General features: G+C 40.1%; 1 protein-coding gene across 1 annotated transcript; it reads right to left on the bottom strand.

Annotated features, from left to right (window-relative positions):
* Positions 1-689: 689 nt before the first annotated feature.
* On the bottom strand, positions 690-15,997 carry LOC109477683. Its single transcript, XM_019779030.1, has 28 exons — positions 15,835-15,997; positions 15,256-15,472; positions 14,909-15,083; positions 14,623-14,781; positions 13,907-14,088; positions 13,404-13,533; positions 13,033-13,149; positions 12,659-12,839; positions 12,285-12,510; positions 10,505-10,653; positions 10,113-10,256; positions 9,677-9,872; positions 9,360-9,502; positions 9,002-9,196; positions 8,236-8,393; positions 7,953-8,067; positions 7,590-7,775; positions 7,135-7,224; positions 6,874-7,026; positions 6,488-6,740; positions 5,504-5,673; positions 3,999-5,345; positions 2,707-2,834; positions 2,523-2,590; positions 2,180-2,325; positions 1,851-1,877; positions 1,341-1,438; positions 690-961 (listed from the first exon to the last, which is right to left on the bottom strand). The coding sequence occupies exons 1-28, from the start codon at positions 15,995-15,997 to the stop codon at positions 806-808; spliced, it is 5,472 nt and encodes a 1,823-aa protein (XP_019634589.1). The 3' UTR covers positions 690-805.
* Between the last annotated feature and the right edge of the window lie 825 nt (positions 15,998-16,822).

Genomic DNA, 16,822 nt, shown 5'->3' with positions numbered 1-16,822 from the left:
TTCTTCATTTTAGGGCCTAAGGTCCTGAAATTTGGTATGGAGGTACAGTGGGCAAATACCCCTAGGCGTTTTTAAATTTTTGTGATACAGGCTTTTAGAATGGTTTTATTTTAGTTTTTTGGCTGTGTTATAGCAAATGTATTACTGTGTTAGTGTGCCGTGTTTACCACGTCTGGGCATGAGTCATCACAATGGGATGCAGGGCATCAACCAATAGGCATGCAGCTTTCCTCTATACTTCTTGCTGATTGGCTGTTGGGATTTAACTTGATTAACACCTGCACAGAGCATTTCCACCTGCACAGAGCATTTCTTGCTGATTGGCTGTTGGGATTTAACTTGATTAACACCTGCACAGAGCATTTCCATACTGACAGTATGTCTTTATTCAAGTGTTTTGGTAGGTATTTCAAGCTTTTCTGCTCCAGCATTGGAATGCGGGGCATGAACGTTTTCTTTTTTTTTTGAAAATCAACAGTTTGCATTATGCAATTAAAAATCCTAACCAATAAAGTAGGGAATAGCTATCCAACTGTTGTTTTAGTTGTATGTTACTTCATATTATAGTTATATCAATGTAAATCATTGTTTTCCCTTGTGTTTCTCATTCTTTCCCTGCCATGTCGTAAAATGTGGTGAACCCACCGCTGTATTTGCTCCAAAGCAAATATTGGCCTTTCTAGTTATTATCTAAATTATTGACATACACTTTGTCATTATTAATGATTTCCGGATTAGTTGTTATTTAAAAGATCCGGTTCCATTTTCATTGGAACGCTTGGATCATGTAGTTACATCTCCCTAATTATTCGTTGACATTGTACACCGGGTTCTGGTACATCTGTCTCGCAGAGTCTCGCGAGAGCCTCGCACGTGGAATCAGTATGCGCTGTTGGAGTAGGCGCTGTGCATTTTGGGAAGGCCATTGATTGTGACTGGCTATATCCATCTTGCGACGACTCTGCCAATGTCAAAAAATGGAAATAGTTAAACGTTTATATCATTTTACATATTTTAACGCACTTCCCAACGCATGCGTGTAGTTTGTTCAATAATACGCAGTAATCTGCGATGCAATGAACGCATACGTTTTACATTATACCGCATTGTAGTTTTGCAACATTACGAACTAAGAGGGGGACGCCCAAACCTGACGCTCAAGAGAGTATTGGGTGTTGGTCTGCAGGACCGTGGCATGCTGGCTACCACGCTAAACAGAAGTGTCTCAAAATGCCTCTATCGGGGCACCTCGTGCGAGGATGAACTAAACTGTGTTATTTTTTGCTGGTCTTTATTGTTATACTCCTAAAAAAGGCATGCTTTTATGACATGTCTCTTACCTTTTTAGCACGCCAAATCACCAGTATTACCAGAATTGTGAAAATGACGGCAGCACCAACACAGAGGGCTAAGATGTTTATAGGGTTGTTGTACCACACTGAAAGAAAAAAAAGCTGTTCATCTTTACAGCTTGATGATAATCTTGTTTTTAGTCCGCTTTGTTATCTAAATTCCTTCTGGGTATGTTTTGTATACGGTATGAAATTACAAACATTAATCTCTAGGCTACTCAAAACGTTTTTTTAATGCTATATCACTTATACAGCTTGCAAATGTAACCGTGTAATGACGATTAAAGAGATGTGCATTAGCTTGCCCGTACCGTATTTGCTATATGGTATGGGTTTATACCATGTATACATATCTTCTATAATAAATTCGTGACTGGCTGAAACTGCAACTTAAGACAGTAACTTTTGTTGTCTATAGTCAAACCTAATATGGATAAGATTATAGTTTTTTATTCGTTCGAGATTAATCAACAACAAAACTATGAAAAATATGCTTACCATAACTTTCTCCCTCTCCGGTCACCTCTGAAAACGAGACACGAATGCATTAATATATATAATAGATATTTAAGCCATGTGATTGTTTAAATTGTCTGTTTGAGTTGCTGGATAAACGATCAACATTTCAATCATTTTGTTGTTCATTGATGTCAATGTCAGAAATGTTTGTTATTCTTGGTAACTAAATACTTAAAATTTACACACACGTTAAGCCGACAAAACGTTATTCTTTTGATTTCAAACCGGAAAAAATGACAGAAAATTATTGCATTATGAATTTATTACAAAAGCAACAAACTGTTTAGATGGGGAAATACACCATGTACCTGAGATGCTGGTGACAGTGTGGTCTATTTGCAGACCACCAATGTTTGTCTTTCCTTCCAACACAGCTAGGACATCATCACTAGCAATAGGTGTGGCCGTGGGTGAGTTGAAGCGAACCATGAAGTCCACTCTAACACTTCCGCGACTGAAAGATAACCAATAAACAAACATGTGAGGTACAATATAAAAATTGTCGTCAACACTTACAGTTCTTAATCGTTATATACATACGAGCCGCGGAAAGTGAGATGCGAATCAAATGACTATTGTTTAGCACAAACATGTGATGTAACAAATATAGAGATATTAATTTTGAGATATCAATTAAAAAGAATAACTTACGAAAAGCCCGTAACCTCCACAGAGTGATATGTGCCCCTAAGGTCGCTGTTCCTGTACACATTATCCAGCTATGGAAACGGAGGTAAAACCAAAACTTGAATTAGCTTTCCTAGAAATGCAAAGAAAAAAATCACAATGTATGTAGTTTTTGGCTATATCTTGTAATAATTCATTCTATACTGACCTCTTCCTGGACCTCTGCAGCCAAATTCTTGAACTCATCAGATGTTTGATCCTCCAGTTCATCCTTCCACTCCCGATTCTTGATCTTTATGACGCCTCTGAACAAACGTGTTTCCACTGACATGGGTACTAGGATGATAGGATGTGTCAGGTTAACCCTCAACAGTACACCTTCCCGGACTGATTAATCTGTACACCTGGGGTCCGCGCGGACCCCAGAGCAGTTTTTTGCTAATTTTTAGAAATTATCAACATGCTACCAGCTCAATTGTTTTGCAAACTGATATGGGAACCTCTGTGTCCACATTACATACAAAAATTATACATTTTGAACTTTTTCTATTTTTTGGAGAAGAAAAGAAGACAAGAAGAAATACCCGATTTTTAAACCCATTTCAGACTGAAGGGGCTTTTGAGGCCCAACTTTGATCTCAGATAGCGGCTAAACGGCTTGCGCTAGAAGTATCAAATCTGGAGACCTTTCCTAAAATGTCTCTGGAAAAAAGTTCATATTAGTTTAATACTAGTAAGTTGATGTTTTTTTGTGTTACCATGGCAACGGGTTTCTAGCAGGCAGTTTTTTTGAAAAAAGAAGTAATTTTGGTTTAAACATAAAAATTTTCTGAGTTTTATATTAAATTACACTTCCTTTCCAACATTAATAACATCTTACATAATTAAATATAAGTTAAATCATTTAATATGCATAGAATATGCTAATTTGATGACGTCATTGGTCAAAATCCAATATGGCGGACTATATTATTAGCTCTGACGTCATATGACAAATAATTACACCAAAGTTATTAAAATTTAATTCTATTACTACACCATTCTCTGAAAACTTGGTAGACATACAATGAGTGCATAAAAACATATAAAAACGGAAATAAGGTAATGTATAAGAACGCCAGTGTATCCATTATGATCGAAAGCCAGCTGGGGTCCGCGCGGACCCCAAAAGAAAATCAGATATAATTTTTTTTATAAATGATAGAAACGGAGTTTTCTGCACTGTATTGAGAGACAACTTTGTGGGTGACAATTATTTAAAATTTCAGAAAAAAATCTTTAGAAATAAAAAAGATATTACAGAATATATAGTGCTGGGGTCCGCGCTGACCCCAGGTGTACTGTTTAGGGTTAAAAGCGTACACAACGTACACAAGTAACAGAAATAGCATCTTCCCTGCTACTACAATCATGTTTAACGTGGTGGCACCACACCAACTGGTGTTGTTTTATTTTACATTGTGGAGATGCTTATGAAACAACGAATACACCCTTAATTACCTTCTGTCGTTGCTGTCTGTGTAGTGCCTTTTTCATACTCTTTGGTTGTTGTCGCCATTTCTGTTGTTGGGTGAGCTGTAGAACCACCTGATTCCCGTGTTGTAATGCCTGGGCCTGTTGTAAACTCGGCGGTAGACCTGACCAAACGGATCGTGCTTTCACCCACTTTAGTTGTAGATGCTTTTTCAGTTGAAATCCGGTTATCATTACTTATTATTACAACGACTTTTGTTTCACAGGACAATGAATCTACAGCCTTGTCTCTGGCCTCAACTATCATTGAAACCGCTGAGAAAGTGTTGTTAATCTGTGGTACTTCAGCCGCAACGTAAATACGACCAGTGGACGGGTCAATGCCGAACAGACTTGCCAGTTCTCCTGTTAGGGACTTAAAACTGTAGGAAACGTCACCGTTTGGACTGTTGTCGGCATCTTTTGCTTTAATGGTCGCGACTGTCGTCCCTGTTGTAAGGTTGCCAGAAGTAACCTCAATACTATCATCTTCCGGACACTTCGGAGCTGTGTTTGTGCTTACTTTGGTCACGATCATACGGAGAGTGACTTCGTCTGTTTTCGGTGGTAAACCGTGATCTGACGCCCTGACCCTTAATACGTACGTTCCACTTTCCAAGGCACTGCTAACGGTTACACTACCGTTTGTGGCATCAATGGAAACAAAGGGACTGACACTTGTGATTCCGTACGTGATTCTGGAGTTATCATCGGACCTGTCAGCATCAGACGCCTGTACAGTAGTCACGTGAAAGCCGATAGGGGATATGGATTGAAGATTGTACTCGGTTTCAGGGGGGATGCTGATGACAGGTTTGTTGTCATTCTGGTCCGTTATGTTTATATTTACCGTGGCTGTTCCCGTAAGTGTCGGCACTCCTTGATCAAATGCTTCAACAGTGAGACTGAACGACGCGTGCTCCAACGATTCGAAGTCAAACTCAACAACTGAAGTTATGATCCCTGAAGTAGGATGTACTGCAAAACTTTCACTGTTCAAACCTGTTTGGGCAAGCCTAAACCTGACCTCACCGTTACGTCCACTGTCAGTATCGTTCGCAAAAACTGTAAGAATTGGTGAGCCAACGGGCTGGTTTTCTGGAATTGCGGCATCATATCTGTGCTTCTGGAAGACTGGTGGATGCTCATTGGGTAGGTTCTCTTCACTGCAGTTCTCTCCTTGGAACCCAGGGAAGCATGCGCACGTGTTTGGGGCGACACAAGTGCCTTGGCCGGAGCAGTCACTTTTGTTGCTGCAGATGGCAATGTTGCAAGAACCACCTGACCAGCCAGAATCACAGCTACATGTGTCAAACCTCACACAGCTTCCATGGGCTGTAGAAAAAGATACAATTCTATAGATATCCGCGAGAACTACTCGTATAAAAATAACAAGTAAGTGCCAAATATCACAGTCTCAGTATGATTAATATGAATTGGAATATAACGATACATGTGTAGTGAATTAGCACACTTAAGAAGTCAGTACTCACCAGAACAATACTGCAATGCTTCACAAGAGAAGTTGGCACAGTCGTTCCCGGTGTACCCACTGTCACACTGACACAGGTTAGGCTCTATGCAGCTGCCGTGGTTAGTACAGTTATTCTGTTCAGTACAGTCTGGGTGATCACAACTTGCGCCGCTGAACCCAGGGAAGCAGCTGAAACATCAACGCAACAGAGGAAATCATGTGAGGAAGGAGTATTGTATTATGGTGTCCTCCCTGGCTAATTTGGCATTTTGAACTTTCCATCATTTTCTCACAAAGAAATTTAGAAAGAAGTATAGTTGTACTGAATATTGATACCTGGGTACAAAAGGGTTATGAATATGATTTTTTGGACCATATGGATGACGTCAGCACATTCTATTGCCCCAAATGTAATTATCTTTAAAGTTATAATATAGCACTTTGGTACAAGTAACTGAAATAAAAGTATGATTTTCATGTGCATAATGGTCGAAGCTACAAACTTACGTTTGCACAAATTGATATCTACTAATTATCCGTAGTAATTAGAGAATAACCTCATTGCCTAATTAAAATTTAGTTATTCTCTAATAACTACGGGTAATTAGTAGATATCAATTTGTGCAAACGTAAGTTTGTAGCTTTGATCATTATGCACATGAAAATCATACTTTTATTTCAGTTATTTGTACCAAAGTGCTATATTATAGCTTTATAGATAATTACATTTGGGGCAATAAAATGTGATGACGTCATCCATATGGTCCAAAAAATCATATTCATAACCCTTTTGTACCCAGGTATCAATATTCAGTACAACTGCAGTTCTTTTTAAATTTCTTTGTGAGAAAACGATGGAAAGCTAAAATGCCAAATTAGCCAGGGAGGACACCTTAAAAACAATTTTTGGGAAACTACTAAGAACACGCTTGGGTGCTTTTAAGGTGCATGAGCACAATTTCTCCTAGAATAGATCACAAACGTGACTTAAAAAAAAACTTACTTGCATTCCCTTTGACATTCAGAACTGTTGACGCAAACCCCGTTTCCGCTGCATTCTTGCAATTCAGGACAACTCTGGGCTTCACTGCAGTCCAGACCTTGATACCCGCTGTAACACTGGCAGATGTTCGGACCAACACAGTCTCCTTGGCGGGAACACTGGTTAACTTCAGGACAGTCCGGTGTGACACAGGAGCTGCCGGTCCAGCCCTGCTCACAGTGGCAGACGTCTATGTCCACACAGCTTCCGTGCCCTGCGTCACAAACACACGTTTTCCTCACTACAGTAATCAATATTAGATTCCCAAAAAGTCAACATAATGTTGCCTACTATCATACATTGTACGCTACTCTATTGGGAGAAAGATATATGGGATATGAACTTACCAGAGCAGAAATCCAACGCTGCACATGAGAACTGGTCACACGTGTCACCTGTCCACTGTTCATCACACAAACAGTTGTCGTAGTCCACACACACTCCGTGGTTTGTGCAGTTAGCAACACTTCCGCACGTGGGGACCACACTGCAATCAGCACCTGTTAGTGATTAAACATAGTGAACAAAATCTTTGAAAAAAGTTCTGAATATCAATTAAATACCCAAATTGTAGAAATCCAAATTTCAAGACATCATGTTTGTCCTACCGATGTAGCCCGGCTCACATCTGCAGACATCTGTGGTTATGCAGATCCCGTGACGCATGCTGGTGCAGTTATTGACGGCATAACATGTCGCTGAAATAGACGAAATAGAATAAGCGATTAGAATTCCGTTTAATCACCAGCCATTATGAGATATTTAGTCATAATATAAGAAGAGCAAGAAGATACGAAGAAGGTAATACGTATGGGGTGATTTGTAAAGCGCTACATGTTGATTGTTTCTAAGTATTAGTGATTGACATAAAGATGGTAATAACTCAATGGAACGCAAGCACTGGTTGAATATTTTACCAGTGGGCGTTTTCCAATATACCAACTGAAAGGCAGAAGCGAATTGTCAGGAGATTACTTAAGTTCTATCTGTAGACACATAACACGATATTATCATTTTTGTTAAATGCATGCATAGCACCATCCAAAGAACCTGGCAACATTACCTTGTTGATCACAGGCTGCTCCCTCCCATCCGGGCAGGCACATACAAAACCCCAGCTCACATTTCCCGTGATCCTCGGAGCAGTCTGTGCAGTTTCCAACGTTACAGTCTTCACCAGACCAGCCCGTTATACAGTCACAGGTTCCGTTTACACAGCGACCCCTACCGGAGCACTGGTTTGGACAACCTGTGAGGGTGTAGATATGAGAATTAAGCGCAACAGGATATCAAGTTTTGCAACATACTTACGTGCAGGGGAGAATAACGTTCTGTTGCAAATATTTTCAGGTGAAAAAGGGTAAGATAAAAAAAAACAGATTCAGAATAACCATGTAAGAAAAATGCATGTAAGCCGACGTTATACCTTTGAAAACCTCCTGTTCAGTGAAGGTTGTGTCGTTAGTGATTGACACGTCAAAGACGCATTCATTAAGAAGTGTGCCGGTCAGCCCGAGAGCGATACACATTTCTTCAGCTTTCTGAAACGAAAACATCAAGAACCTTATAAGTTACATTCTGTTTTTTTTAATTTACAACAATATAGGTGATTTAATAAATTGAATATAGTTATGAGTATCTTGTAACTGTGCACGTGTCACTCCCAACATCTCAACATGAAAAGAAATAGAAGCAGTAAAAATTATTACTTCCTTTTGCTCCTGAGTCAGTCCATCTATGCCAACAGAAGGACGGTGGTTCGGGTCAGAATAGGCAGGATCCTTGACGTCATCAGGATGGAAGTTAGAAGAGTTCCATGACCAGGACCCCATCAGACCTGAGCCGTAGTGGGTTTTATTTATCCGCCCTACAAAATCAACAAGTGTCGCAACAAATAGATGAAAGACAGGGCAGATCGTTGCCAAAGTTAAGATTAAAATGTATTTGCTAGAAGTTCATTTTATTCCACGGAGGCGGTTTAATGTAGTTTTACTCATTAGGCAGTGAATGGCTATTGAGAACAAACGGTAAATGTTCATAGAAATTTCTAACAGAAGACAAAAACGAATTGGCTAGTACTAAGAACAGAAAAGAAAATAGCAATAAACTGAAGACATGTTTGGACAAGGAATACCCAAAACTACTTGGAAAAGCGGATGACCTGGTATCAATGGGATTATATTTGCGATCAGTAAGAAAGATGACCAAGGATTCAATCAGATGGAAGAAAAAAGTCAACCCCTTATAATGTCTCGCAAGGTATGAAGTGCAAGATATTTTAATATCTTAGTTATACATGTATATCATACTTATTTACTTAAAAGTAACTAAGTATGGTTAACAAGAGCTAGACAGTAGAAAACAGTGGTGCCCTCATCTTGAACAGATATGAGCAGCGACGATGATTATAATGTTTTACAGTTCTGCTTCTCACTATAATTTGTATTACGTATTATCATATGACCTAATACTTACAGGTTTCGGCAAATACAGAAGTGTCGTTATACACAGTACCGTCTGGACCAGTAAAGTCATTGTCATCATCGTCATCCATGAGCCCGCACAGTCCCTCCGTGTTGCCCTTAAACGTGGCAGTGGGGCTGAACAAAATGTTGACAAACTGTCGGCCCATCTTTGGTGAATACCGGATGTCAAATGACACAGTTGCACCTGGTTGTTATGGGTGAGATATAGATCATTAGACTTGTTGGTCCCCTTATCATCAATGAAAAGCACAGAGTAAACGTGCATGAAGAAAAAACAGTTCATCAACCAGATCATTGCAAAATCTCGCTGGCTATAAATGCCTAGTTATTGATTATGTTCGCATTACCTGATGCAAATGTGATAGACACGATGATAACAGCCCCTGACTCCGTAGCGTTTGTAGAAGGTTGCTGAGCGAGCAGATGTATCGTTCCATTGTTCAGGAGATATTTCTCTCCGACAGAAAGATGACGCGGTTCACCATCAATCCTAGAGTGCCGAATGACAGAATCAAGCAATTTGAACATGTTAAGTGTCTTCAACTGATTAACCTGTTGCCACACATGTCAAACATTACCGATGGAAAATGTTAATGAACATATGACTACTATACGAAATTATCATTAGCTATACACAGGAATGTATATACAGTAGAACCCTCACCTTATGTTGGGAACGTGATTTTCTGTTGCATTTGGTAATGTCATCAGAGTGACAACACTGTGTCCAGCCTTCACTGCAACTCCACCAATCAGGGAAGCACCTTTATACGCGTACATCCGGGTCTGTACGCCGAAGTCATTGGGGACGCTCTTGCAGTCCCAGAACTCACCGATACCATGGTAGTCGTATGGTTTTCCTAACACAACACAAAACAACTATGAATACCATCAGAAAGAACCGTTGAGGTTATGACCAAACGCTAAACATGGTTCATTTATGTTAAGAGGAAAAATAAGTTATTGTACATATTTTTTTCCTTTGGGCCATCCTGAATAGTCATGTCTCAATTACATGATAAACAGCTGAAGATATCTCTGAAATAGATTCAGATGCCGTATAAGATAATGAAGAACACAACTTAGGAAACAATCATTACCGTCCAGTGTCTGGAGATGAGGGTCCCCTCCAATAGGACGAGGACGGCGCAGCTCACAACAGTCACCGAACCACTGACGCGAGCACACACAGGATGACTGACAGCTGTGTGTTGATGTGATGCAACGTCCGTTTCCGGAGCAGCCTATAATTTTTAAATAGTCAAAAATTACATGTGCCACGTTCAGAAGTAAACCTTCTGACCCTCTCTTCTCTTCAGTCTCTGTACCTACAGATGTGTATTCTAAAGAAAGATAGATGAGTAACCTCCCCTTATAAAGATTGTCAAAGTGCATCTTCAATCAGGTCAACTATTCACCCAAACTATTCCTACAAAACCTTAAACAAAGTCTTTATTTCCATTCCTTTTAACATATTGATAGATGATTATACCTTGGCATGGCCTGCAGTCTGGCTGTCTACAATCTGGTCCCATCCTCCCCACCACACATGTAGGTGGGATCCCGCACTCTGTCTTCTGTGGACACTTACAGACACAGTCTTGCCACTCGGGTTCCTCGTCATTCTCACAGTCAGGACAGCTGTGCAAGGTTGATAAGGCATACTGTATTAGAAAATAAAGTATGCACATGGGAATCATGTACGTACATCGTCTTTTATTTAAACTAAATACATCTTAAGTCATAGGAGCCCAATGATCCAGCGTTCCATCTTATTCAAGAAACATAATAATCTTAGATCTTACAATTTACACATGGTGATTCTGGTGTATCAGAAAGATACTCGGAACTTTTCCTTTACCTAGGTAGTGTTTTTATTAAATAATCAGTCCCTCACCTATCAGAACAGAGGCAGCCTTGAGGACCCAGAACCGACTCGTGGCAGTTGTTACAGGTACACTTACACGGGCAGCTGCCGTCACTCAGCACCACATCCCTGCTACCGTCTGGACAGGTGCAGGAACACTGTGAGGACAAGATGAATTTCAAGTCAGTATTGCCTTGCCTGCAATGAGCATCCTGAAATGATGATGCGCAAAATCGTTTTTGACGTAGGTAGTACAATGAGTAATTCGATCCAAACAAGAATCTCCTCCTCGCCACTTGTAATATGGCGTTCAGCGAAACTTTTGTATGAATTCAAGTTAAAGTAGAAGGTACTAAAAGTAATGATTCACTGAAAACTACGACATATAACACAATGAAACATGATATGGTACGTAACAATGCTTACCTCACATCCCCCACTGCTGGTCAGTTCCGATATGCTGTTGTCAGGACACAGACATGGGCAGTGTAGATGTCCCTGACTGTTCACGGTTTTGAAGTCTCCATCGGGACACAACTCACAGTTACATCCGTCACCGGAAATGCCTGGGTGCTGTTTTGAAGAAACAAAGGGAACTTTGAGTAATGTGAGTAATCGTTGTGTCCAACATCGTGCCTTGCATCTAAGAACGATATATAATATAATATAATATAATATAATATGTAATATAATATAATATGTAACATAATATAATACAATATAATATAATATAATATAATATAATATGTAATATAATATAATATAATATAATATGTAACATAATATAATACAATATAATATAATATAATATAATATAATATGTAATATAATATAATATGTAATATAATATAATGATATATGGGCCTGTAAGCTTTGTTAGCATGTTGGAGAAACATTTTTATCATACATAAGGAACGTTATTTATACCGTGAAGCTTATGTTTGCACTTCCACAGTTGCAAGGACACATGCAGAAGCTCTCGTCAGTAGGATGCGGCCTCCCCGTTGCTCCACCAGGGCATAAACATATGTTCCTACAGGTATCAATGCTGGACGGCTGCTCCTGGCAGTCTCTGAAACATAGTAAAATAATTGATAAATGTATCTGGGATTTAATATTACCTGGTTAGAAATCAATGCACAAATATCACAGACATGACGAAGATGTAGATCTGAATCATTACTTTTAGTACCTTCTACTTTTAACTTGAATTCTTGTACTGACAAACGTATTAGATACTTTATTGTTGATGCTTATTGAATCATTGATAGACACCTTTAAGTTTAGATAAGCATTTCTGTACTCAAACATAGTAGCCGAGGCAACCTACATTTTGTTGGCCTTTACATTTTAAAGTACACTATTATAGGCAGTTGGTGTCAATCAATCAAGAAAGGTTTCTAACCTGTCAGACTCCATCCACTCCTCATGTCTCCATAGTTGTTCCTGATAATACTCGTCGTTTCCAACTGTAACCTTCAACGCTCCTTTAAGATAGTCCAACGATGACACGACGACGACGTACTGTGGTCTGTCTGAATACGGGCACTCAGTAGAACAGGACAGGGCTGATACACGCAGGAGCGCTTGTGACTGAATGGAGGTGGTGATAGTGTATCCAAAAGTGTCCTCTTCGGCATTCAAGTCTGGACAGAGATAAAATATCGAAACAAAAAATTCTCTTTAAAACTACTGATTTTGTTGGCATATACGATTGTAGCAAACACTGTAGGTTCCCATATTATTACTAAAAATTATTCTTCATATTTGAATAGACACGCGCCATAACATGTTTAAAAAATTGCGTACCTAGAGGGCTCGTCCAATCATTGACTTCATTTTCTCCAGATGTGGGAAACTCGATGAAAAATCTTGGTTTGACTTTTAGCTCCAGCATGATGCGATGATCACTTTCAGCTGCTGTTCCCGAGTAGGGCGATATCCCAATTTTTGCACTGCCCTTTAGTTGAAAAAAAGTAAAACTTTGTCAACTGCGAATGCTTATAAAGGCTTTAGAACAGGCGAGCAACACAGAGAGTGATTTAAAATTGTCATCAGTCGTAAAACAGATATGTTCCAGGTAAAAATTTGTCTAACGCTTTAGTCAATGGAAATATAATTATACAAGGTGCTGGGTATCGTACAACACTCACGGATTCTTCATTCTGGTCAAACTCGAACATTTGACTTCCTTCTTGAGGTTGCCAGCTACCTCCGCCGTCAATGTCAGGTTTGGTCACGGTGGAGGACATCTGTATACTGCCTGGACCCTGAAGGTGTGATTAAAGTAGAGTTACGGTGGATGTGGGGTTATGATCATTTTACATTAAAAGATATATAATAAACATTTTGATAATGATGATAATAAACATTTTATCGACACAGAAATATACAGCAAAACCAAGTGGATATTTAAAGAAAAGCGCCTCTCATAGTATTATGTATAAAAACATTGGTGTTGTGGTGGTGTTATGGCAATATTGTTTTGGCTATTGCATTTAAAAACCGTTTTAATTGTACCTACCTCAGCAGAGATATTATACTCTGTGTCGATGTGTGCCCATATTTTGGCCGGTATGCTCAGTTGTGTGCCTACACACAGGGACACATAGATGGGAGCCAGCTCCGTCCGGAAACTGCCCTTGGTCCACGTCCTAATCGGATAGAAACGATTTAAATTAATGGATACAACACACGAAAGGCAAATATCGCTTAACACAGGAATGACTCATATTACAAAGCAATATTGTATCTCAGATAACCTTAAGATAAGGTTTCTTAAAAATATTACAGTTCCACATGAAAAAAACAACAACATATTTTGAGTAGAGTACCCTGTCATATTGTGATGTTTGTTACGGGGGTATGGTACTATTTTAAAAGAATGTAAATAAATTGTTGGACATGGGCCATGCCTGGGTCCCTAACAAATTTTAGCTACCAAGTCTTTATCCCCTTTACAAATAGATGATAAAAACTCTAACAAAAGAAAAATTTTGTAAGCAGGTTGTGTTGGACCTATATTACCTCTTCAAAACGTCTAAAGAACCTTCCATTCCCACATGTAGTTTTCCACCGATGAAGAAAGCTCCGACCTTTTTAAGCGTGGGTGTTTTAAACTCTGACGTCGAAACTGCAAGCGAGAGCTTGATATCAGATGAGAGCCGCCCACTTGTAGATAGTTCAATATTGTAACTATCGGTGGAGTCCTGAAAAATATATTGTATTACGTAAGGTTGTACTATCTCACACACACACACATGCACACACACACACACACACACACACACACACACACACTAACACACACACACACATACGCACACACACACACACACACACACACATACATGTATTGCATATATATTGCATGCAATATTTAACATTTACAGTCGGAAGTGTCGATATCATTTTGTTTTTGCTGCGTAGTGTTCCTGTGGGTTGATCGTGTCGTATTTCCTTAGTCTCTAATGTATTTAATTAGTGGACGTAAACATGTGGTATAGTGCGGGATCATTTCTTTTGACATTTTGTTACAAGTTTCTCCAACAGAAACTAGTAAATAAGCTTTTTATTAGTCAAAAATGCTAATCTATTGTAAGTTCCTTGAATTTGCCAATATCAAATCTCTGCATAGTAAATCTGCGAGTTCGGTTTGTCTCCGATAACGATGTACATATGCTATGTTCTTTGTATCTGACGATATTCAATCTCTGCCCACGAGTATGATAAAACAGCCATACCGAGAATTGGTCGTCGATGACGATGTTTATTGAATGCTTGGCTGGAGAAGCTGTAACATCCTCCCGTCGTTTTCTTCTTGACGGCGTGACGGTGGACCTGCTCAGGATTGGCTCCACCTCTACTAATGTGTACTCATCCACTGGGGTGATGTTCAGAACCTAGGGGATTTTCTAACATTAGATTATTATCGTGGAAACTTTTGTGGGGAAAAAGTAAGGTGTTTTTACAACTTACATGTGCCAAGGGCTTCTTAATACATTTTTAATATTGTAATTGCGTACTCACCCTTGCCAACAGCCTGCCACTCCTTCTCCCCACCACCACCTCGCCAGTCTCCAGGTCTACTTCTATTCCCGCAGAGTCCACGATGAGCAGCCCGTGTGCACCCTCCGGTCCGCCCGAACACGGCAGGGAAGCAGGAAGGGTTACTCCGTCCTTCCTCATCAGTTCCTCACGGAAGCTAAGGGGATAAAATCCATCCGATGCATTAATTATAATCGGTATAGAGATCTGTTACACGACTGGTTTCTACATTCCCATACTTTTTGCGGCTGCTTTGCCTGTGACAGACAATTGTAATAAGAAAGCTGCAGCCCAGCTGGGTACCATGGGCTTAAATGACTTCAACTTACTCAAAATTTGTGAAGCAGTCCTGCAGCTGAGTTTGTATGAAGACACCAAGCGGTGTTGATGTCTGTTGGATAACCTGCTCCAATATCCCATTGCTATGGTTACCAACAATGACATCACCAACTGACAGGTTGGCAGGGATGTCTCTCATCAGCAGATGGTAGCTGCCCTCTCCTTCATTCATAGCCCGGGCTCCAATACACTTGTAGACAGGGTCATCTGTAAAGTATTTTTTCCAAAACATTTATGGCAAGTTTCAATTTCATGTAAGAATATTACTTATAACATCACTCTCACCATCGTACTCCGGTCATATTCAAATGTCTACAAGAAAGTACAAGGTAATGAGCACATCTCAAAAGATCAATATTTCAACTTGAAGAGAATATTTTTCCGCACGCCAACAATCCTGTACTGCCCACGTGTAGTTCTGTATTTTTGTCCTAGCACAAAAATCAGTTTTACGCTAAGCGAGTCCCAATCAACTAAGTCGAGGAAAAAGCACAAGGTAGAATGCGGATACGGATTTCAGGTTTGGCGGAAACACAACCATTTAATTGCGTAGTGAACTTGAACTTGACCCGACGTGAGGGCGCTCAGCTGGGCCTGGATGTCCTTAATCTGGCCGGCAGCGGTCGGCTTCTTTGGCTTTTTCGGCTGCTTCCTGGAGACGGTGGTGACAGCGGGTGGCGGGTCATCCGCGGCACCCCCTCCTGAGCGGCGCTGAGACCGCGTGGCCGGCATAGCTGGGGACTCGGGAGGAAATAAAATTAGAGTAGGAAGTGGCTAACGAGGTAAGTATGTGTGTAAGGAGAAAGTTGTGTTTCCGCCCGCATATGAACCGCTAATTTTTCCATGAGACAAGGCATGGCAGGAAGTTTGCGCGGATGGGACCGGTGGCTTGAATAATTTTGAAGTCATAAGTAATGTAGATATATAGTTACTGACGTAAAGTAAAACGCCTAAATGAACCGAGAAAAAGGCGTAATCGAGGAGAAATAGAAGGGTAAATATTTGTAAAAATTGCACCACAAGATACAAGAGAAAAGGCGCAACAGTGCAGGGATAAAAGTCATCTGCACCATCAGTTGCGATCAATGTTCACATAAAAAATAGATTGGGAACGTATCGGTACAGCTATAGTTAAACTGTACCATCAGATACGAAATAGACGCAACAGTGCAGGAATAAAAGTCATCTGCACCATCAGTTGCGATCAATGTTTTGGGAGCGTATCGGTACAGGTATCATTAAACTGTACCATCAGATACGAAATAAGCGCAACAGTGCAGGAATAAAAGTCATCTGCACCATCAGTTGCAAACAATGCTCTTAGAGATAACGTCAGACAGATTAAGAATGCATATGGGTTGCTTCATAATTTCGACCAACTGAATATCAGGTGATGTGCTACGTGTTTTAGGGAGGGAGTGGTGGGGAAAATTTTGATAAGAGATATCCAGAGTGTAGAGTTGACCGTGCTCTCGTGTGGTCTGGGTGGAATGAAGGATTCCTGCTGCCCGTATTTGTTTGTTTGTAAGGCCATGTCAACTCGGCCAATCAGAGAGC

The sequence above is a fragment of the Branchiostoma belcheri genome, unplaced genomic scaffold, assembly GCF_001625305.1.
Source record: "Branchiostoma belcheri isolate BF01 breed outbred unplaced genomic scaffold, Haploidv18h27 scaffold405, whole genome shotgun sequence".
Taxonomy (NCBI): domain Eukaryota; kingdom Metazoa; phylum Chordata; class Leptocardii; order Amphioxiformes; family Branchiostomatidae; genus Branchiostoma; species Branchiostoma belcheri.
Note: the sequence above shows the minus strand (reverse complement) of the source record. Positions and strands in the feature narration are given on the sequence as shown.